Below are 24,331 nucleotides of genomic sequence, written 5' to 3'. Positions count from 1 at the left end.
CTCCCTATCAGCAACAGGGTGCTAACACGCAAATTCGCATGTTAGCACCCGTTTTCTCTACGCTTCCCCTTGCATCTCTAATGAGATGCAAAGGGGGCGTTCCAGAGAAAAATAATAGGAGAAATGTTCTTAAGCGACATTTCTCCTATTATCAAGGATTTGGAAATATTCGTGCTAAGCGCGAATATCTCCAAAAGCTAACACCTGCCCTGAGCTGTTCTTAGCCATGTTATCCAATGGGAGGTGGATAACATGGCTAAGAGCATTAGCTCGGTAATGCATGAATATCGCTGATTTTTCAGCGATATTCATGTATTGCGGCCGATTTTTATCGCTTTTGCGATAAACCTTGATAATAGCAAGGTTTATCTGCGATAATTTCTGGCGATGCTTAGCGTTAAAATATTCGTTGCTAAGCATCGTTAGCGACAAATATCGCTTAGTGTTGGTAATATGCCCCCACTTCTCTGAGCCTCTCTTCTTGCAGCCAGACCTGTTTTCCCCCTTCAAGACCTCGTAGGGTGATTAGTGCCAGAGTTTTGCCTGCTTTCCCTTTGTAAGAATATCCTGCACAGGCTTGTCAGGCAGCTAATCTTCCCACTATCTACTTACTTCTCCCATGAGAAGGCTATTTACACAAGTTGGGCTTATTATTGAGCAAAGGGGCTTGAAACTGCTGGTTGGCCAGCAGAGGGAAAAACGTGGCTAGTGCTGTGATACAACATTTGAATTCCATTAAGGGAGGCTTGAGGAAAAATTGCCAATTTCAAATGACAAAATACATATTTATATACAAGACATTGTGCTATTGGCTGTAGGGGTGGACACCCCCACCCAGGCATCAACCACAATCCCTTTTAGGGTGAACCACAAAACCACTAAATTAACTTGTGCTTAACCCTCTGGTAGCTTGGCAAAAAACAGACAAGCTTAACTTAGGGGCAATGTTTAAGGTATTTATGCAGTACAGTAACAAATTGGAAGCATGACACGAGAACAAATCCCAAACCAATTTAGAAATATTTTGCCTATTTTAATAGATAAAATGATACCAGAACAACACAAATCGAATCAGTAGCACCAGAGAAATGAACTGCAAACGTTTAAGTGAAAATAGAGTCAAAAGTACAAAGCATCAACTTTTTCTATCTGGTTGCATCAGACTGGAACAAAGTTCAAGCCAACCATGGTAGAGTGCAGGCTGGATACAGCAGGGACAAGGTTAGCCTTGCTGAGAGTTGTACCTATTGTCCTTGATGTGAGGTTTTGCATTGCTGGTAGTAGATTTCGATCACGGGCTGCACTGTACTGACTTGCAAAGACCTGCTTTGAGTAACGTTGCACTGCATTGGTTCCGATCGGGAACTACGAGGGCAGCGATGAGAGGTCCTCCATTGAGTTGCATCATGCTGCAGCGGTGCTGATGAGGCCATTGATCAGGAGCTGCGAATGGCTACAACGCGAGGTCAGTCATCAAGTTGCTTCCTGCTGTTCAGTTCCTTTGAGGCTGCCAATCAGAAGCTGATATGGGCTGAGATGCAAGGTCTAGCATCAGACTGAGTCACGCTACATTGGATTTGTTGAAGCCTACAGTTAGGCAGGAAGGGGTACACTCTGATGCCAGCCAAGGGCCAAGGTCCATGGAGGACACCCCTTAGGGATCATTACTCACTATAGGCAAAGGCCAGCAGCAGGGCTGAGGCACGTCAAGTTAGGTCCAGTGCAGCTGGTCAGCTGGTCAGTTGCAGGGAGGCCTCTGAAGTTTGTTGTGCCCCTGTAGCTCACACAGGCGTCACTTTCTTTAGCCTGGGATAAAGGTAAGCAGGCAGTGTCTTCCTTCTCAGAGAGTATGGTAGTTCATCAAGCAGCAGGGAAGTCCTTCTCATTTAACTTCCACAGGTTCCAGTGTGTTCTGATGAGTGGCTCAGCCCAGTTCTACTCCCACACCTGGTTCCGGGAAGTTCTTCCCCTTCCCTTGTCAAGACTCCAAACTGTTTAGGGTTAAATAAGACAGGACAGGCCTTGTGTCAGATTTCTTTGTTTGTAGTGGAGGCAAAGCCCTTTGAAATGTAAATGGGGCTGGGACCTTCCCCTCCGAGTCATCCTGCCAGGATGGCCCATCCTGTCCACACATAAGCCCCATTTGTGTTGCTGTCTCTAAGCAATACACAAACCCCAACAACAGAACCCTTCACAGTCATGAGACCCAGGAAACTGGCAGAAGGCACAAATGGCTATGACAAGAAAATTTAATTTTTCTAAAAGTGCCATTTTCAAAATTGTGATATAAAATCCAACTTTCCCATTAAAGAGGATTTCAAATTACAATTTGAGTATACACAGCCAGCATATCTATACTCCCAATCCAAATGTATTACTTATTAAATGTAATAAGGTAACCCAGTGTTCATCAATGGGAAGACAGGCCTTACCACAGTGAAAAATACTTTAGGAATATTTCAATGCCAGGACATGTGTAAAACTTAAGTACACATGTCCTACTTTTTAAATATTATGCACCGTACCCTATAAGCTTTTAGGGCTTAACATAGGGGTGACTTATATGTATTATAAAGGAAAGTATAGGCCCGGCAAAAGGTTTATTTTGCAAGGTCTAAGTGGCAATCTAAAGCTACACTACAGGTGACAGTAGCATGCCTGGGACTTGTTTTAAAAGGCTACTTTAGTGGGTGGTACAATGAGGACCACTAGTAGAATTTACTTTACAAGCTCTGGATACTTGTCGTACTATTTAATCGGAACTTGCAAGTAAATTCAATGTGCCAATTAGGTGTAGGCCACTTTTGCCATGTTGGAATAGGTTATTAGCAGGTAATTGTGCCTACTAGGGATTTCTTTTTGTACACTCAGTTCACCATTCAATATATAAAACAATGGTCGCAAGCTCCGTCTAGTAGCTCACATTCGAATATTTAGAAATTGAATTCACTCATTTCAGTCAAAACAAATCTACTACAAATACTCTTTGAACAGGTGTAAATGTTTCAAGATGCTAATTTTATAATGAAAAATGACTTTTCAGAGGGTACAAAAAACTATTACAAATATAAATATAAAACAACACACAGTGACTGAGGTTTACAAATGATTTGTTGTTACACCTGATATTCACTAATGTGAGCACCTATTCCAAACAATACTTGTAGTAGGAAAATGTAACTGATCAAACAAAAAGCAAATCCTTAAAGAAAGTACATCATAGAGGAATTAGGTGTAGTTGTCAACGTTTCGGTCTATGTGGTGAAGGCATCCGTTAGACCATCTTCAGGACAATGAATTTGAATGTTGAATGACCCCTACACAAATGGAATATTTCATGGATTATAAATCAATGAAAGATCAGACTAAGAGAGAAAAAAAGATTCACTGTGTAAAAAAAAGATAAAATAAGTGACTTGCCCAACTCCAGATTTATCAGAGTGAGCAATCGGACTGAGACATGCTCCCTTTCGGGATGTTAAAAGAATGAAAGTGAGAAAAGAATCTGTGACTGAAACTTACTTAAAAAGATTACATGAGTGATTCCAGATCGTAGTTAAATCCTTTAAAAAAAATGTTGCTGTCCGACATCGGAGAGCAAGCTGCTGAAAAGCTACCACTGTTTAAAGTAAGTCCATGCTGCAAAGAAATGTAAAGAGAAATACCTATAGATGGTTGTGAGAATAGCACAAAATACCATCCGCTCTACATGTGATAATTGCTAAGTCAATGCCCTTCTTGCAAGCTTAGTCAACTTTTATTTGCGCACTAATGCAAGGAAATGAAGCACACTCGTACGCAGATATAGAGGGAATCTGCCCATATCAATACCAAGTGCACGAGACCTGTGTGACCCGAGTTTTAACAATATCTCATGTGCTAAACCTTGCACATGATTCAAGCAAGGCATGCCATATGTATTGAAGTGAGAACATGATGGGGTCTGAAAATACTCAAAAGGATTGACTACGTGAGTCAATAGCCCCCTGAATTCAAAAGAGAGACTTGCTTGAAAAACTACTGCCCATGACAATACTAAAGTAAAAAAATGCCAAATGTCTACAGTAATATTCAATTGAAATAGCCGAGTCAGCTTACCGAATTACATTTAAATCAAACCTTCGCAGAACAATCCTCGTGGACTTGTTGGGTCATAGGCTGGTAGTCGTCTGCAGAGAGACAGGGGAATTTGAATGATATTACTAAAAAGTCTCCCACTTATTTTAAAATGAACACATAGGTGATAAGGATTACCTTGCAAATAAGTAGGCGCTGCTCCATCGACGTGCCGCTTTCTCTGCAGTCGGCATCCGTATGAGTGTATTCGTGGCCAGTGCTTATAATCCGAGTGCAGTTACCCATGAACACAACCGAAGGACTGTAGTGTCTTTGTTTCATTTTGCACTTGAAGTTAGCGGCCATAATAAAAGTATAGAGCAAGGAATAGACTACTTATGCAATGCTGATAAAAATGATCACCAGATCGTATGTTCGTAAATCACATCTACTCTTTGTTTATCCCAGATTCATAGCAAAGAGTGATAAAAACGGAGGAGGAAGAAACATTTCAATAAAATGTGTATAATGGAAATTCCATTCCGGTGGCCATTTTGAAGAGGAGCAATATTTGCTTCACGATACAAGAATAAGCGATATTATGCCTCTGTTGAGTTCATAATGACCATGAGGGAAATGCATCCGGCCACATAGTGAACAATTAGTTACCCCCTCTTATAGAACGGATCCAAATTTGATCGAGTGGCTGAAAGAGTACCACTATGATCAAAAACTAACTATGTACCTTAGGGGCTCATTATGATGGCACAAGGACCACCACCGCCACTGCCCGGCCGCCGGTGAAGGTTCCTCCACCATCTGTCTCTCATTTCCCCCGTCACATTAGGAAGGCAGGGGGAATCGCATTGTGACCGCGGCAGTCGCAAAGACCGCCCTCCATGCTTCTGCCACAGGCAATCATCACGATTGCCTGGCAGAGCGGTCATCATGGGTAAAATGACGGCGGTGCCTAGCAGGCACTGCCTGCCAGATTACAATGCTGGCGCCAGCCAGCCTTTCCATGGTGGTGGAATTGCCATGAAAAGGCTGGCAGAGGCTGGGTTTGGGGCCCTGTTGCGGGGCCCCTCTATGTGGTGGGAGGGTGTATGTGCACTTAAGGGGTACACATGGTACCCCCCCTACATTTCCATGCACATGGTGGCAGGCACCGCATGGCATCTGTCAGGTTGTAAAATCTGGTATACAGACAAAATATCGACTCCAAAATATCGACTGGACATAATATCGAGTTTTAAATATAGACTGGACAAAATATCGACTGGACATAATATCGACTACAAAAATATCGTTTTTCAGGTAAGTGAAGTAATATCGACTGTATAAAATATAGATAGCAAAAATATCGAATTTTTAATAATATATAATATTTTATAGTGTATTTTTATGTAATAATATGTGTGAAAAGTGTGTATTAATGTTATAAAATATTTTATTAAATGAATTTTGTTTTTATAATATTTGCATAATGTAATTCTGTAGCGGGTTGTGGGTTTATAGGGGAATAGGGTGGGAAGTAATTTAATAATAATTAATTAATTAATATTTGTTTGTTAATATTTTTAATTAATAATTAATTGATAATTAATTAATATTAATTAGTTAATTAATTAATATAATTTTGAACATATTTTGTATTAGTAATTAATTGGTAATTAATTAATTGTAATTAGTTAATTACATTAATTAGAGTACATTTTTAATATATATAATTTTGTGTTATTTTTAAGTAATTAATTGGGAAAAAATAATATTAATTATTAAAATAATTACAGCTAATGTGCTAATATATTTACTTTATTGTTAATTAATAATTAATTGGTAATTAAATAATATTGATACATTTTGGGTAAAGGAGCATTTTTAGGGTTCAGGGTCAGTTTTCAGTTTTAGGGTAAAGGGGTATTTTTGGGGTTCAGGGTCAGTTTTCAGTTTTTGGGTAAAGGGGCATTTTTAGGGTTCAGGGTCAGTTTTCAGTTTTAGGGTAAAGGGGTATTTTTAGGGTTCAGGGTCAGTTTTCAGTTCATGGGTAAAGGGGTATTTTTAGGGTTCAGGGTCAGTTTTCAGTTCATGGGTAAAGGGGTATTTTTAGGGTTCAGGGTCAGTTTTCAGTTCTTGGGTAAAGGGGTATTTTTAGGGTTCAGGGTCAGTTTTCAGTTCATGGGTAAAGGGGTATTTTTAGGGTTCAGGGTCAGTTTTCAGTTCTTGGGTAAAGGGGTATTTTTAGGGTTCAGGGTCAGTTTTCAGTTTTTGGGTAAAGGGGCATTTTTAGGGTTCAGGGTCAGTTTTCAGTTTTTGGGTAAAGGGGTATTTTTAGGGTTCAGGGTCAGTTTTGGGTTTTTGGGTAAAGGGGTATTTTTAGGGTTCAGGGTCAACAAATAAGATTGTAAAAAATTATTTTTATTATTTTCATTTATTATTTAATTATTATAATTTAATTTAAGTATTATTAAGTATATTTTAGTAATTAAAATTTAATATTAATTTAATTTAACACTGTTTTTAATAAAGTCGATATTTTTTACATCTATATTATTGTTGACGATATTTTGTACTCGATATTTTTGTACTTACCTGTTTGTAGATACAAACTCGATATTTTGACTGTCGATATTTTGTCCACGATATTTTGGCAAGTCGATATTTTGTCCCTCGATATTATTTCAGTGATCCGTAAAATCCATGTGAATACCATTCCCATATCATTTTACTCAAAAGCCACACTTAAATCATTTTTTGCCCAAAGTATAATAACAGTTTACGTATTGATGATTTGTCAGAGTGCAGTAACTTTATACTCAAGATCCAATGGGAGCAATGCACTGCTCTGTCTCTCACCGCACCCATCATTGATCACATGTACAATAAAAGAGGAATACTGGTAAAGAAAGGGAAATGGGATGGGGATGAGAGACAGTACAGGCTCACGAGGGTGGAAGGAGGAGGGTGGGGGTTGAATAATGGGGAACTTAGATTCCCTATTATGGTTATTGTTGTTCCTATGTTGTTTTAAGATGCAAGTCCTATTGTTAACAAAAATTGTACTGGTGCTAAAAACAAGCGTATCTCGGCTCACAGTTAGTGAGATCACGCAAAACAATAGGATTTCATGTTTAAAGCATTGAATGTATAATGGCTATAGATGTTGAAAAAGTACATGCATGTCCTTGTTATGGATAAGCAGGAAGCAGTGATTAATAAAAACAAGTTTAAAAAGAAAAGAGACGGTACGGGCACTGGTGTTCACTACTCTGCTGTGTCACTTCTAATGGGCGCTGAGGTCTGGTCAGCATAGTGAGTTGTCTAAAGGCAATAAGAGACACCTTTTGTAACTGTACTACATTAAATTGTAGCATTGAATGGATATACCTTAGTGATATCTCTTTACACTTTGACTAGCAGCCCGCCCCAGCGTTGCCTGGGGTAAAAGGGGGCTGGGGGCTGCATTTCAGGTTTGCGTGCTCTCCCGCCCAGGCCCCCGCCCGCCACGACATTGTCTGTGTCCCGGACAATGTTGTGGCAGGCGGGGGCCGGGGCGGGAGAGCACGCAAACCTGAAATGCTGGCTTCCCCTACCCCCGCTGCCCTGACATTCCCCAGCAGGCCGTGCCCCGACCCTGGCTGCCCCGGATTCTTACCTTGCCTCTGCTGCTCACACCGCCGGTCCATATTTCTCCGCTCCGCCGCTCTGCCACTCACCACCTGTACGCCGTTGCTCCTCCCCGCGCCATATACGCCTCTACGCTCCGCTGCTGCCTCACTTCACCGCTCCTCCCCTGTGCGCTATGTCCGCCGCTCCTGGGACGCTGCTCCTCCCCTGCTCCTGACGTGACGATGCACAGTCGCGGCCGGCGCTACTTTGGGGGAACTACTTTTTGTAAAAATGTAACTTTTTATATAACGTTTATTTTTAACATTTTTAAAGCCTGTAGATTGGTGCTCTGGTTCCCGAGTTTACCTTGCCTAAAGGTGCAAGGTCTCTCTTTATAATAGTAGTATAGATAGGGAACTTGTTATACCTGGGTGGAGCAGAGGATGAGAACTTATGTCTTGTACGAGTTTAGATTCAGACTGGTGTTCTTCATCCACTCGGCGACGGCTTCCATTCCTTCGTGGATGTTGATTTTGGTGGTGAGGGGGTCCTTGGTGAGGGATAAAACCAGCTGGGTGTCGTCGGCATAGGAGATGATGTTGAGGTCATGTAGTCGGGCGACGTGGGCGAGCGGTGCCATGTAGATGTTGAACACTGTCGGGCTGAGGGATGAGCCCTGGGGTACGCCATAAATGATCTTGGTAGCTTCGGATCAAAAAGGGGGGAGGTGGATGCTCTGGTTTCTGATGGAGAGGAAGGAGTTGATCCAGTCCAGAGCCTTGTCTCGGATCCCAGCGCCATGGAGGCATGTGCATAGGGTGTGGTGGCACACAGTGTCGAATGCGGCTGACAGGTTACGGAATATGAGGGCCGTGGTTTCGCCGCTGTCCAGCTAGGCCCTGACGTCATCGGTGGCAGCGATGAGGGCAGTTTCGGTGCTGTGGTTGCTGCGGAACCCGGACTGGGAGGGGTCCAGGATGCTGTTCTCTTTCAGGTAGCTGGTCAGTTGTCTTTTGACGGTCTTCTCGATGACCTTTTCCGGGAACGGGAGCAGAGAGATGGGCCAGAAGTTCTTGAGGTCCTTAGGGTCCGCCTTGGATTTTTTGAGTAAGGCGTTGATCTCGCCGTGCTTCCAGCTCTCCGGGAAGGTTGGTGTCTCAAAGAAGTTGTTGTAGGCTTTCCGGAGATGGGGTGTGATGGTGGTGCTGGCTTTTTTGAAGATGTGGTGTGGGCATGGGTCTGACAGAGATCCGGAGAGGATGGTGTTCATGATTTTGTTGGTGTCATTGTCGCTTATGTTGATCCAGGAGAGCAGAGGATCGGTGCGGATGGTGGCTGTGGGAACCGAGATCTCAATGGTTGTCTGGGCGGTCGTGATGTTGAAGCTGTCCTGGATGTCTGCGATCTTGCGATGGAAGAAGGTGGCAAGGGAGTTGCACAGGTCTTGCGAAGGTGGGATGTCGTTGGTGGTGCTTGGGTTGGATAGTTCCTTCACGATGTTGAAGAGCTCTTTGCTGTTGTGTGCAGTGTCGTATGCGAAGTTGGCCTGGCATATGCTGTCCACTATTCTAGTGGGCACCTTGCACCAGTCCAAACGACAGTTATTGATGGTAGGTTAAAGCCAACCATAATAGAAAGCTATCCTAGTGGTAGCTGTGGAGAGCAGCCTTCAGGCTAAGTCTTGGAGGAATGTAAAGAAGCTTTTTTTCCAGTCTATATTCTTGTGAATGATCACATGAAAGGAGAACCACACCAGGTATATATAAAATATATGTATATATTCTAAACACATCCCTCTAGTCCCTTTCTTTTTTTATAGACGTAGTTTATTGGTTTTTTACACAAAACACACATAAATCCCCCATCATTTATGTATTACATGGTATGTTGCTATAACAGGTCTATGCAATCAGTATACCAAATTTAAAAAAAGCCCTTAGTAACATAACCCCTCCACCCTCTTCTTCTAACACTTTTATCTCCCCTCCCCCCGCCCCAACTTCCCAGCACCGACGCAGACAACAGTACCTGTTTCTTTTAGTTTGCATTCTTAGGAGTGCCTATGTGTTGATTCATGTGATGTACCTATCATGTTCGGTTGCTATCTCCCAACCAGCCATCTGCTCCCCTTAATCGTCAAGCGGGTCGTACTCTCGTAGCGCCTGCAATAATGCTTCCCATGCCACTGCTGCCTCTAACGCTTTATCGTCACTTCGCCTTCGCGCGAGCTGATATCTCAACACACTCTCACTGGTGGCCCACTTTAAGAACTCGCCTTTCCATCTTTTGCTGGTGAGGTTCATTGTCGCCTTCCAGTGCTTTGTTATTTCGTGTTTTGCCAGCATAAGCCCCATGTCTATAAATTTACTCGTAATCTTATTCTTGGATGTGTGGGGGAACCAGTGCAAAAGACTAACGGCCATATCAAACTCCAGCCGCCTCTCTGTTATCTCATTTAGGGTATCTCCCACCTCTTTCCAATAGAGATCCATCCCTGGGCAAGACCACAGCATGTGTTCTAGTTCCACCCCAACTCTCGTGCATCTGGGGCACGCCGCCTCTTCTACCTTAAAGTTTTTTTCGGATTTTCCCAGGCGTCAAATATGCTCTGTGGAGTATATAGAAGTGCACCAGCTGGAACCCTGCATTCCTCATGCTCTCCCAGGCTCGGCGCACTATCTGCTTCCAGGCCGTCTCAGGGATATCTTTGCCTAAATCCATCTCCCATTTTCCTTTCAATGTATCGAGGGGCATTAGACCTTCATTGAGCATTCTAGAATACAGGCAGGTGACCGCCTTAAAGGTCCCTGCTGCGATCATGGTGTATTGACAGGCTGCTGATGTCTTGGGTTCCATCAGTCCCTCCCACCTGTGCACTTGTATCGCTCTTGTCAATGCTGCATGTATCAAGAAACCTCCTCTCAGTAGGTCAAATCTCTCTTGGAGTGTTTGGTAGGGTAGCATAGCCCCATCTTCGTACAGGTCCCCTATCATTTGCAGTCCCGCTTCTTCCCAAGTCTGTAATTGCGACCAATCCCCCCATGTGGTAACGCCGTCACCATTCCAAGCGGCATTTCAGGCGCATATAGGTGCAGTACTCCCGCCCTTCGTTGAGAGTGGTTCCAACAAAGTCTGATCGTTTTCTCCTCTGTTAGAAGGTCCTTGAGGTCTAGCTTCTGTGGCAATGCTATATATGAAAGGACATGGCGCGGCATTCCCCTGCCTCTCTTATGTTCCGGACCTCTGAACTCTCGTGCTATTTCTTGCATGTAGATCTGTAGTTGGGCTGCTATATAGTACAGTTCAAAGTCAGGGACCGCCAATCCTCCCTCAGCCTTGGGCCGTGTGAGCGTCGCCTGTGCAACTCTACGCCTGCCCGCACCCCAGAGAAAAGACACTATTAGCGATTTCAGTACTTTGAAAGTGGAGCTAGGTATCCACACTGGCAGCGTTCTAAAATAGTACAATAAACGAGGGAGCGCTATCATTTTTAATAGGGCTATGTGGCCCGTCACCGATAACGGGAGGGTGGCCCAAAAGGTCATACTGCCCTTCAGCACCCTCAAGGCGCGTCCTACATTCCCCTCTAGTATGTCCGCCGTCGTGTGATAAATGTATACTCCTAGGTATTTCAAGCAGGTGGGTTACCATCTTATCACTCAAACTAAATTTGGTCGGGTTTCCCTCCGCCTTTCCGGGAATAGACATGTCTTGGCCCAGTTTACTCTCAGGCATAAGATTTCCCCAAAGTCCGAAAGCAGTTTTTCCGCTCCCGTCATTGCTCTATCAGCATCTCCAAGAAATGGCAGTAGGTCGTCCGCGTAGAGCGATACGTGCTGTTGCCCATCTCTGCTCCCCAGTCCTCCATAATGGTTTCCTGTCCGAATTTCGACAGCGAGAGGTTCCACTGCCAATGCGAACAGCAGCGGGGATAAAGAGCATCCTTGCCTCATCCCTCGTTCTACCGGGTATTGCGATGAGATCAGCGGTCCCACTCTCACTCTGGCCACCGCCGATGCGTACAATACTCTTGTCCACTGCTGATATCCCTCTCCTAAGCCAAAGCGTCTCAATACTTTGTATAAGTAACTCCATTCTAAGCTATCAAAAGCTTTCTCAATATCTACCGATAATATCATTGGCTCTTGCGCCTCTGGGTGATCTTCTTCCAGTAGGCGTACCAATCTTCTGATGTTCGCGGTCGTGCTCCACGTTGGTATGAAGCCAACTTGGTTTTCGTGGACTAGCGTAGTCATGTATTGCAGAAATCGGGTCGCCAAGATGCTGCTTAGTATTTTGTAGTCGGTTGTTAACATCGATAGGGGTCTATAAGAAGCCGCATTCTCACTCTCCCTCTCTGGTTTCAGTAATGGGATCACGAGCGCTTCTCGCATGGATTGGGGTAGCTGCCCTGTTTTTTTCGCTTCTGTATAGACTTCCTGGAGTTTCGGTGCTAGTAGGTCAACATATTTTCCATAAAATTCTATGGGCAGTCCGTCTAGTCCCGGGGTTTTGTTGCCATACGTTTAATGGCACCTCGAATTTCTCCGAGCTCAATGTCTTTACCCAGGTCTTTCGCCTGCTCCTGGTCTAGTTCTGGTAGCTGCAAATTATCAAGGAACTTATTGATGGCAGGGTCCCCACCCTGCCATTGCTTTTATAGAGTATTTCATAGTAGCGCTCAAAACATTGCAACATTTTGTTCTAGGTATGGGCCACTGCTCCTCCCTCTGCTTCCAAAGTCAGGATGGGGGAGTTACGCTTTGCGGGGTTGGCCAGCCAGGCCAATAGTGTTCCACGTTTGTCTCCCTCTGCATGAGCTCTCATGGTGTAAGCCTTATGGTCAATGCTACGCAAACGCTCCATTTCAACCGCCACTGCTTCCCTCGCTGCGCTAACTTCTTCCTGTAGTTCAGGGCGACGAGGTCTCTCTTTCTCTATCGCACGTAAGCCAGCCTCAGCTTTGTCCAGATCGCTTAGGAGTACTTTCCGTATTCATGTGTGTTTCCCTTTGCAGAGCCCCCTGATGACCACTTTAAAGGGGTCCCGTTCTGTCGCTCTCATCGCGGTCGTGCCAGCGTTTTCCGTAAAATACTGTGTAATCCCCTCTTCCAGCACGGCATGGAAAAGCGGGTCATCCAGCGTTTCGGGGCGCAATTTCCAAGTAGGAACGCATGAGATTCCAGTCATCCACTCCATGGTGACTAACAAAGGGTTGTGGTCAGATATCGTTCTGGACAGATATTTAGTCCGCACAATAGCTGGCAATATAGCTGGGGAGCACAGCACCGCATCCAATCTTACGTGTAGCTCATGCATGCCAGAGAAATAGGAGTAGTCTCTGTCCCCTGGATGTTGCCCTCGCCAGGCGTCCACCAGCCCCCAGTGTGACTGCCAATCTAGCCTACCCTTGGTCAAGCGATGAATCGGGGAGTAGGGCAAGGGTGTGTGTGATCTGTCTAAGGATATATCCATAACGGAGTTGAAGTCGCTTCCCATTATCAGAGGACTCACGAGGTAGTGCGCTAGAGCCCCAGACATTCTTGCTAAAAAGCTCAATTGATCAACATTGGTTGCGTATACGCTACAGAAGGCAATATCCCTGCCTCTTAGCTTCCCCCTCAATTGCCACAAATCTACCCTCAGGGTCGATCGTCTGCTTAGTCAACTGAAAAGGGACTCCCGCTCTAATCCAAAACAGCGCTACCCTAGCAAACGCAGAGTATGTTGTGTTGTATACTTGGCCCCTCCATCTACGCTGCAGCGCAATCCCTTCAACTCTTGTTATGTGTGTTTCTTGGAGCAGTGCAATGTGTACTCCCCTGTGGACTAAATAGGCGTGAATCTTATGTCGTCTCGTCATAGTGTGAAGCCCCCTCACATTCCAGGTTATAAATCTCAAGTTAGCTGAATCAGCCATTCTCCCAAAGCATTTTGCACAATCGAAATCGTGTTCCAGTTACTGCGTCGCTGGTGGACCCTCCCCAATTCTCCCCTAACCGTCTCATTCCCCCCACACCCCCAAGAACAGGACCTAGTGACTCCCACCTAGTTCCCGTCCAAACCATGACATCTGTCAAACATCTGTTAAGCCTAGCAGCTGTCACTGCAGGCATGCCTTAAGGGCAATGAGGGAGGGCTAGTTACCAACTGGCAGCCGCCTCTATACCTCTGAAGCACAATATCCAACTGAGCCTTCTACAAGTAAGCCCCTCCCGTGCCCCCCTTCGGTCCCCCAGCACAGGGTCAGATCGTCAGGGTGATGCACACTCGGGAGTCCATGCCATTATCAGGATTGTAATCCGGTTATCTCTCCAGGCTTATTCATCCCACATTTCCCAACCCCCAAGCCGCCTCCCGTTGCCTCCCCACCCCCCTTCCATACTTGAAACCTGCGGCGATGAGTCCGGCAAGTCCGGAGCGGCGCGTAACAGGCAGCCCCACAACCGCCTTAGCCCTCGTCCAGCATCCCGTCTGCTGTGACCAGCGTGACCTTCGTTAGATGTGCACTATCCGCCTCAGATTGTTCAGCGTCTGAATCCTCTTCATCTTTGTCAGAATCTGTTTGCTCTGGGGACCGTTGCCCCTGCGAGCTCGACAGTGCTATCATCGCATCAAGCGTATCTCGCCGTTCCGTCTCTGCCTCCTGCAAAAGCGGTCCCTTCAAACTCCTCTGGAGGCGACAGAGCCTCCATGACCTCCTTTGATGCAGTTGATCCATGGGGATACGTGTGCTGTGCCCCGTGCTATCTTTTCCTGCTCTGTATAGTTCCTCCGGTGTGTCATAGAAGTTCGACGAGCCATCCACTATGACCCGTAGCCTGGCTGGAAATAGCAGCGAATATTGGAGCCCTTCCTCTCTCAGTTCTCTCTTGATAGCTAGAAAGGAGGATCAACGTCGTTGGGTTTCATATGTGTAATCCGGGAATCGGTTTACCTTACTGTTTCCCACCTGGTAGGGACCATATATGCGCGCTCTCTGGAGCAGGAGGTCTCTGTCGCGGTAGTGTAACAGTCTCGCCATCACTGGTCGCGGAGGTCGCCCTTGCTGGGGTGGTCTAGCAGGAACTCTGTGGGCTCTCTCTAGTGTGTAGAAGGTCGATAGGCCCTCCGCAGCTACCACCGTCTTGAGCCAGTCCACCAGGTATTTTACCATATCATCTCCCTCCGTTTTTTCGGGTAGCCCTACTATGCGGATGTTGTTCCGGCGATTACGCCCTTCTATCTCCTCCGCCCTTTTCTCCAGTGCTGCGACTCGATCCAGGACATCAGTCATAGTGGCCTTGAGGGCAGTTTGCATCGGGCCAATGGTCTGGAGCGTGCCCTCCACCATTGTAACTCTATCCGCAAGCTTACCATGGTCTGCTGGCAAGAGGCCAAGGCCCGTCGTCACCTGCCCTATATCCTGCTGCAGCGCCGCTTTGGTGTCCACTATCACCGCCAGGATTTTGTCCAGCTGCTGCTGGAGGTGTGGGTCGTGTGGTTGGTCCTGTTCTTCTTGTTCACAGTGACCCGCTGGTTCAGTTTCCGACTGCTGCTGAGCTCCTTCTTTCTTGCCTTTTGGTTTCCCCATGTTAGGTCATCGCAGGAGCTCAATCCCCACTCCTCACGTCCGATTTAGAGGGTGTCTAGGGTCTCACACTGGGAAGGGGCGTGCCTGAGCTCTCCACAGTGGTCAGGCTGGCGTTCCACCTGTCTCCTACCAAATCTTGATTCAGTGCTGAGCAATCGCGTGCTTTGGACTCTCCAGGTCTCGCCATTTGCCGAGTTGTCAGTGTCAGCCAACTCTCCCGGCTTGTATCTGGTGTCTTCTTTTGCGTGGGTCACCGTGGGTCTCTGATCTGCTTCTCTGGGAGTGTCTCCACCACCTCCTATCGCCAGGGCAGTAGGTAGTCAAGCCAGGGCATGTGGGGCATCACCAAGCCTCGCGGTTCCGCGTCTGAAGGAGGGAACGGTCGGTTCCCGCACCACACCACCAAGGGAAGATGGCGACGTCCAGCTGCCTATCTCTAGTTGGCCAGTAATGCGCAGTGGGGTGAAGCTTAATGATATTGTCATCAGGCGGCTCTCAGAACCGGTCCGCGGTCTCCAGATCGCGGCTGACAGCTCCACAATGTGTCCGATCCTCTCAGGGTTAAGTACTGGGTACTTTAATTCACCACTTGTTGAGAGTGCGTCATTTATTTATTCTTTCCACCCCCGTCAGAGGTGCCATTGTTTTGCAGTTCTTTATTGGGCTCTCCGCCTATCGTTTTCAGGCCTTCTGCTGCGATTCCCTCCTGCGCTAGGCCCAGGAGCGCTGCCAGCAGGTCCCGCAGCAGAGGTCTCATAGGGGCTCCGCCCTAGTGCGCCGTCACCGTCCACTGCCCCATCACCGCCATGTTGTCGCTCTCAGATCTAATTCTTCAGATGGGAGGGTTACCACGGGTGTCAGGAGTTATGTAGTGCGGGTGCTGGCGAGCATGGTGGTCGAGTCACAAGTGATTTAAACGATCCTCCCAGCCCCTGTAGACCTACTATTGTCGCCATTGTCGCCGCCCGCACCAGGGCTTCGGGTCTCCTTCCTCTTTGGGCTGTGCGAGGGCTTCTGGTGCGTCTCGGGCCTGCAGGATTCGCAGACTCCCCGGCCCGGGAGTTTTCAGGCCCAGATGGTATCCGGGCTCAGGGCGCTTCAGTGTGTCAATCGCCTCTGTGGAGCAGCAAGGGAGCGCCCACACCGGATCGTCTGTCAGGTGTCGCGCCTTTCGCCTCTGTGCTTCCGATCTCGGGCCTCTTGTGTCTTCTACGGCCTCTGCTCAGGATGCTTGCCAGGTAGGGGGGGGTCCGCACCGTGCCCCCTCCTCGCTGGTGGCGGTGTAGTTGTGTTCCGGCCCTCAGTACCTTATGGTTTGCCGCCCGCTGGGTGTCCTAGTAGGGTGTTAGTGCCCGAGCGCTCCGAGCCGTGCCAGGTTCCGATTCTCTCGTTCGGCTGCCATTTTGTGCTTCTCGCCTTCGTCTACCCTGGCCAGGCTCACAGTCACCATATCTTGGGACGCTGGTCAAGAATTCACTCCAGATCACCGTCGAGTGGTCGCAACCCCTTCATCCACCGTCTGAGTGGTTCAGGGGGCCCAGGGTGTCGTTACAGCAGGATAATTGTGTGCTCAGATGCGGAGCTCCCGGATCAAGCGACTTCCATCCACGGCTCCAAGACACGCCCCCCGTCCCTCTAGTCCCTTTATGAGGCTAAAGGCAAAAGTACATTCAGTAAACTTTTTAACACACAGTAAATTAGCACAATATATACGTTGAGCCCTAGGGGCGTACCAAACCATATATTAAGAAAGTGGTATAAGAACCATAACTGACATAAAGACAAGGCCTAGAGTTTGTAACCACTCAAGGTAGTGACACAGGGGACCCACGGGGAATGCGTGCAGTGTCTAAACACAGCCACAAATCACCATTAAATTCTGTGGGGAAAGTCGCGGTTGGAATTTTAAAGATAAAGTACACTTAGAAGAGGACTTGGAGCAAACCCCTTTAGAACTAGGAGGTTCTTGAGTCAACACCCACTAGAGCACTGGAGTACTCGAGTTACCTCAACCAGGGAAGCCGGGTGCATAGGTGTCTTTTGGTGTCGGGTTTTTTCGTCATGTTCAATGGCGATCTGCAGCAAAGTGCTGTTGGCGTCCAAGTGGAAAGTGTCCAGTGTGATCCAAGCCTGGATCAAGGATGAGAAGAACCTGAAAGCAGAGGGGACAGAGTCTGGGTCACTTGCCAGTGACCAGGAAGACGATAGGCGGATGCCCACCGATGTCGGGTGCTTGCAGGTGAAGAAAGTGAAGCTTGACTCTTTAGCCATGAGGACCAGGAGGCAATATCAACAACCAGGTTCTGGTTACTAGCTGTCTCACGGAGGATGTTGAGTGCTGCAGTGTCGGTTTCCAGATTGGAACCAACCAGCCTTGGCAACAGCAACCCACACAGAATTCAGAGATTGGCTTTGGTGCAGACCAGCAAGGTCTGAGGGACTCACCACTTGGTAGAGAGTCAGGGCATGTCTGGCGCAACCAGGGAAGCCCAAGGAAAAGTAGAGTTACCTTCGTAGGGACCTACCAGTCGACGGACCAGGGATCACAAAGGGGCCTCAAGCAGAAATGCTAGAAGCAGGCTCACGGAACACTCGTGGAGTGTAAGCCCACAATCTTTAATTCAGATGGTGCTCGGGGCTTGGGCTACAAGTAACCCAATGCACAACTTCAGGAAAGCTCGAGAAGTGTCCAGGGGTTCCGGTTCCACGTCACTCGTGAGGGCTGCAGGCTTAAGGAAACCTATTGTCCAGGCCTCTCCTGCCACAGTTTTTTCCAGCAGCAGGGGGTCAGACCAGTGTCTGTGGATGTAGCATCCATTTTGTGATGCTAGGGTTCTTTTAAACTATTACCGGTTAGACCGGTGTGTACATATTTCTCCCTCTAGAAGGGTGGAATTCTACCCCTGCCGTCAGGAGACACCAAACACGACATGTTTCCATGCAGCCATTCCAAAGTTAGCTTTTACTGCAAGGTTATAATGCACTTAAGAGTATATGGTCTGGCGGCATCACAGAACAGCCTCAGAGAATAGGCTCAGAAAGCTGCAGAGGGACCCAGCTCATGCATGGGTACCCTCTCACACAAAACCAAGCACTCTGCCTTCAGGATTGACAAGGCCTGCCATAGGAGTGACTGGTAGGTTTATATGTGTCAGTGATTAAGGTAGATATAGGTAAACTATATCTTATCAAATCAAATCAAATTAAATCAGGGGCATTTGTTTAGCGCTCATATCACCCGAAAGTCTCATCTTAGTAATGGGTGCATGCACCACCTTATCCAGGCTGCAGTAGCAGACCTGTGGTGCCATTTTGGAAGGCTTCCCAGGGGTGGCATAATACATGCTTCATCCCCTGGTAGGCCTCTGGGGTACCTATGCCCTGAGTACCTGGTGTACCATATACTAGGGACTCACAAGGGTAACCCAGTAACCAATCTGGAGTGTACCTAATGTACATTCAATCAATTTAGAGAGGAAGCAGCTAGGCTGGGGTCCTGGATAGCAGGGCCCCAGCTAGACTAAAGTCGATAAACAGTGAAACACCAGCAGAAGTGGGGGTAACCATAGTAAGCAGATCCTACTCTCCTACAGGCTGTCTTTGAAGGAGGCCCTTTTGGCGGATCTGATGAGGTGATGGTGTCTGCGGGTGGCGTTCTTGTGGGCTGCGTAGCTGTCTGGTATCTGTTTGCGGTGCCATTTCTTCTCTAGTTTTCTGCAAGTTTGCCTGGAGGCCTGGAGGTCCTTGGTGAACCAGTTGGCTTACTTGCTGGTGTGTCTGTTGGAGGGTTTCTTGATCGGGGCGAGAGTTCAACAGCATGTTTGCAGGCGGAGCGGGTGTTGAGAAGAATGCATCTGAGGTGGTTGCGTTCTTTCACAGTGGGTGGGTTGGCGGCTCGGATGCTGGTGAAGCTGTAGTTCCGGCAGAAGAAGGGTCCTTGGGTGCACTTTGGGGTGGCCAGGAAGCAGATGTGTGAGGGCCCGATTCACAGAACTAACTTAAGACAAAATCTTAAACTTACTACTTTTGGTATTCACAGAAGTTAGGATTTTGTCTTAAGTTTGTTTTAAGACAGACTTAAGTTAGGATTTTGTCTTATGTCTGTCTTAAGTCTGTCTTAAGACAAACTTAAGACAAAATCCTAACTTCTGTGAATACCAAAAGTAGTAGGTTTCGGATTTTGTCTTAAGTTAGTTCTGTGAATCGGGCCCCTGAGTGTCCAGTGTTGAGTGCATAGAGGGTGCTGGCATTGTAGCGGAGAAGGAGTCGTGGCATTCACGGGGGCCAGGGGTTTTGGCACTGGGCACGGTCCAGGAGCGAATGGGTGCAGACGGGCCTGCCTTATGCGCGGCTGCGCAGCAGCAGCCATAAGAAGGGGAGGTGGGAGGGAGGAGCAGCTGGGAGGAGGGAGTGGACGAATGAGTGGGGGGGCGGGGATGCAGGGGACTCAGTGGCAAGAAAAAACCGGGGGAGGAACGGCGAGGGATACAGAAGGCAAACAAAAGGGCACAGGGCGCAGAAATAATACAGGAGGGACAAGCCGGAATTAAATAAACAATATCAGCTGTGGGATTACCCCTCCACAATACTAGGCAATTCAAGTGCCATATTTGGAGCAAAAAAAAATTATGCAATGACTATACACCATGGCACGCTTGGCCAATTGCTATTGATAATTTGTCAGGTTTTGGAAAAGGATCAATTGTTATGATTATAGTTTTGAATTTAGTGCCGATGTAACCAGGTAAAGACAGCCACACAAAATGTTGAATTTTCAGGATAAATCAACGCAATTCTTTAGACTGAAGATCTTGATGGACCCAAACGCAAACTTTCTGCCCTCCATTTAAAGAAGAGTTTGGACAAATGTTCTACTAAGTGATACTTTAGAGTAACTTTACACTTTAGAGTAAGTTTTCAATTTTGGGTAAGTTTGCTACTTTTTGGTACTCACAAACCACTTTTATAGTAGCTTACACTTACTATAAGAATGCAGTTTGTGAAGACCAAAAACTAGCAAACTTACTAAAAAGTGCAAGTTACTCAAAAGTAGTATAGTAGTACTACGGTGATACTAAAAACTACAAAGCACAGTTTGTGAATCAGGACCTCTAGAGTGTTTAATGGTCAACATTGACAAACTATTTTTTTTCCTCAGGAAAAGCCTTGGGAAATCCCTTGGATGAAACTGGAAAAGTTGATTAATACTCTTGTTCTGAACTACTGCCAGTGCTTGTTAAAAATGGATGAGTATTACGAAGTATTGGAGCACACCACCGACCTCATTCTGCATCATCCAGGTATGCAAATAGTCATTTACTAATACAGCCTTCTGCAGGAATTCCAATGAGATAGTCTTTATGTTTACTGCCATTTGGGTATGTTTGATGCTGCAGTGAGATCACACAGACTGTCCTTGATTGAGAGTCTGATCAGAGGAACAACATTTACACAGGCATTGTGCCCAGTAATTGATCAGGGATGTAGCAGAGAGTTTCCTCTCAATCCAGTAAGAAGATCATCCTGTAATTGTATCCAAATACCCTTCCATGAGGGAGGGACAGTGCCATGTAAAGATGCAGTGAAATACCAAAACAATGGCATTGGCCCACCAATGTAAATTTGGTCCTGGTTGCCCACTTTGTTTTGCTTGGTTTATCAAGGAAATATCTCCTCTTAAGCTTGGCACATGGTGTTTAGTAACATGGAGGATGTTTCTAAATTTGTGGCTAGAGATTTGTGCCTATACAACTCACTGCATGGGACGACTCCTGGTGGCCGGAAGCCCTCGGAAAAGCACCCATCCCGACAGACCACGCACGGAACCTGGGCGTCATCCTGGATTCCTCACTTTCGATGAACAGACAAGTCAGCGCCGTATCCTCTTCATGCTTCAACATTCTTCGCATGCTCAGAAAAACATTTTGCTGGATCCCCTCCGAAACAAGGAAAACAGTCACCCACGCTCTGGTCACGAGCCGACTGGACTACGGAAACACCCTCTACGCGGGTACTACCGCAAAACTCCAGAAAAAACTCCAACGAATCCAAAACGCATCAGCCAGGCTCATATTAGACATCCCACGCAATGAACACATCTCTGGTCACCTTAAAGACCTCCACTGGCTACCCGTCAATAAGAGGATCACTTTCCGACTGCTTACCCACGCACACAAATCACTCTACGACATCGGACCAGATTGCCTCAACTCTCGACTGTCCTTCTACACCCCCCCCGCCAACTACGGTCTTCCAGCCAAGCCCTCGCCACTGTACCTCGCACCAACAAGACCACCATGGGAGGCAGATCCTTTTCATACCTGGCTGCTAAAACATGGAACTCACTCCCCGCTTACCTGCGCCTCACCCAGAACCACCTAGCGTTCAGAAAGCAGCTTAAAACGTGGATATTTGACAAATAATCCTCCTCCCCTTCCTAAGTGCCTTGAAACCCTCTGGGTATGTAGTGCGCTATACAAATTTTATGACTTGACTTGACTTGACATTTATGTGTGCATTCAGAAGTGGCAATATCACACTCTGGCTATTTTTAGATCTAGTCATAGTTTCAGATACAGAGGGCCTAATGTACTAAAAATGCATTCAGTAACAGTGGTTGCAATTTTCACTGAATGCATTTGTATTTAGCAAATTGACCTAGGTATTAATAGATAGGTTCACAACATACAGAATTTGAGTGGGCTGCTTTCAACCTATTTAATAAATATTACTTAGATAGGTAACAAATTGAGACCCACTACGATTGTGTAGAATCCCAGGCATTGTGGTCTACTGGGGTCAGCCGACCGGCATGTCTATAGTTGCTTTTCAATAGAGCAATATTTTTTTTAATGCAACCTGTTTTCCTAAATGGAAAATGGGATGTGTTCAAAAAGAAAAATTATATGTTTTGTTAACATGTTTTATTAGTAATCAGTGGTCCCGTGGCTCATAACCTACTCCTAAAAAATATTTTTTAAACATTCACAAAGGGAAAGAGGTCTACTGACTCCTTTTCATTCGCAAATAGCTTGCCATCTCCTTTGAGGTTACAGTAAAATATTAATTGTTTATAACAGGGTTTTCTTCATAAAAACATGAATACATTTAATAAGGAAACGTTATTAGGAAGGCAAGGCCTAGGCACACCTCTTTCAAATAACGATTCAAAATGGCTTCCTAAACAATTCAGAAATTTGGAAAATCTTTTCTACATCGTTAAGTGAGCTTTGCACATTTTCAAAATTATTTTAGCATTCACAAACCCTCATAAATGAAAAATCGGATCGAATTCTAAAACTGTTATTACATAAGGCCCACCATCACAAAATGGCTCTGCAATATGTACCACCAATAAGACATTTGGGGGCAGATTTACAAGAAAGTGAAGCATCTATAGAGATGCGCCACTTTCCTTGTGCCACCCTAAAAAATGCTTGTGCCACTATGGATGCGCCGTATTTACAATACTGTGCACCATGGCGGAAGGATGGACAGATGCATCAGAAATTCTGACGCATCTGTTGGGGCAAAAGTCACGTATTGCTGGAGTTATGTCGCTAGCACGATGCAACTCCAGCAATGCTTGTTGCGGCCTATTTCCAATACACTGCCTCACTCCTTATGTCTGCTTCAAGCAGGCGTAAGGTTTTGACGCAGTGGCATCATAAAAGTGGCGCAGTGAAATCTTGTACATTGCACTGAGTCACTTTTACGAGGCTTTCCTGCATAGGAACGCCCCCCTGCATACATTATACCTGACGCAGGTATAATGTGACGCAGGGCTTTACAACGTGACGCATCTCCCTAGATGCGTCACATTGTTTGCGCCGCCGTGCCGTTACAAAAAGTGACGCAATGGAAACGCGAAGAAGCGCAAGGGGGCTTGTAAATATGCCCCTTGCTTTCTAGGGAAAATCATTTTGTAGTATTTTGCATGGAAATATTTGTACTCCTTATATTGAGCTCTGATTGCGTTTGCCACAGGCATTTTCATGTTCTTCAGTCCTCGTTAAACCATGTAATATGATGCCCTTCATAAGACGAGTGAAGTTCTTTGTCCTAAGCAGCAAAATAAAGTAGCACCAGGTGTAGCACAATCCTGGGATGAGGCCTCGGGGTTAATCAAGCTTCACTCAGAGAAAAAGCATATTGCATTCAATAAAACAAAAATAAATTCAAGAAATTCAATTTAAAAACAATTCAGTAAAAAAAAATACAATTTAATGATTAAAATGACAGTAGACATCAAAGTTTGAAGAATGAGAAAAATATCTTTCTTAAATGAAAAGTAAAGGCATATATAGAAAACAATGGAAACAATTAAAATCAATATTGGTCTATGAGGTGTGGTGGAATAGGACCTGGCACCTTTTTTTGACTGACCTTACATGCAGCAAAGCTAGAGTAAAGCCTAGTTCTTTGACCTGGCCAACAGTTTACCTTCAGACTTGGAGACATTCTCAGACCATAGAATCCTTCAGAGGACATAGCTAGATCTGCAGTCAGAAATATCTCCACAAGAGCTGATTCTTTCTTTTTTTGGTAGCCTCAAAGTTGGCAATCAACCAAAATATATCAATTAGGAGTATGCCATATCAGACATGTTTAATTGGGGGCACAGTCACCTAATTACTTGTTAGCAAGGGTAAAATACACAGGGTTGTATAGCTAGAAAAAGCAGATAGGGCAAAAATCGGAGGTCATTTCCTACAGTCACCAATATTGACAGCACCTGGCCCTCCATTGTAACGAGGCGAGCTTTACACCCGATCTTAAATTCTCATACACAATTTTACAATTCAAAAATGCTCGAAATAAAGAAATACTTTTTCACAGGGGATCCTGATTGTTTTCTTGCAAACTGCACCAAATAAAGCTATGGATGTTACATTATTGCATGCTAGCTGCTCAGAGGCTGTGATACTGACATGTGCTGAAACCTTACTGTTAAAAAACAGATGCACCTTCACTATCCCGCACACTTCCATATTTCAGTCCGGCAATCTGTGACAGTTTCATATGTCCATTTACACATTCAACGCAGACCCTCTTGCGCCAAATTGCAAGGATGCCTGTGTTGTAAGCAGGATT

The 24,331-nt window shown here is 46.0% G+C and overlaps 1 protein-coding gene across 1 annotated transcript in view; it reads left to right on the top strand.

The window, feature by feature from the left end:
* AIPL1 (AIP like 1 HSP90 co-chaperone) overlaps positions 1 to 24,331 on the top strand; it is a 316,559-nt gene that overhangs the window by 272,387 nt on the left and 19,841 nt on the right. Inside the window, exon 5 of the mRNA XM_086958475.1 lies at positions 20,397 to 20,538. Coding sequence (XP_086814601.1) covers positions 20,397 to 20,538 — 142 coding nt within the window. The remainder of the gene's footprint in view (positions 1 to 20,396; positions 20,539 to 24,331) is intronic.

Source organism: Lissotriton vulgaris, chromosome 2_1, assembly GCF_964263255.1.
Source record: "Lissotriton vulgaris chromosome 2_1, aLisVul1.2, whole genome shotgun sequence".
Lineage (NCBI taxonomy): Eukaryota > Metazoa > Chordata > Amphibia > Caudata > Salamandridae > Lissotriton > Lissotriton vulgaris.
This window is presented reverse-complemented; position numbering and strand designations above follow the sequence as displayed.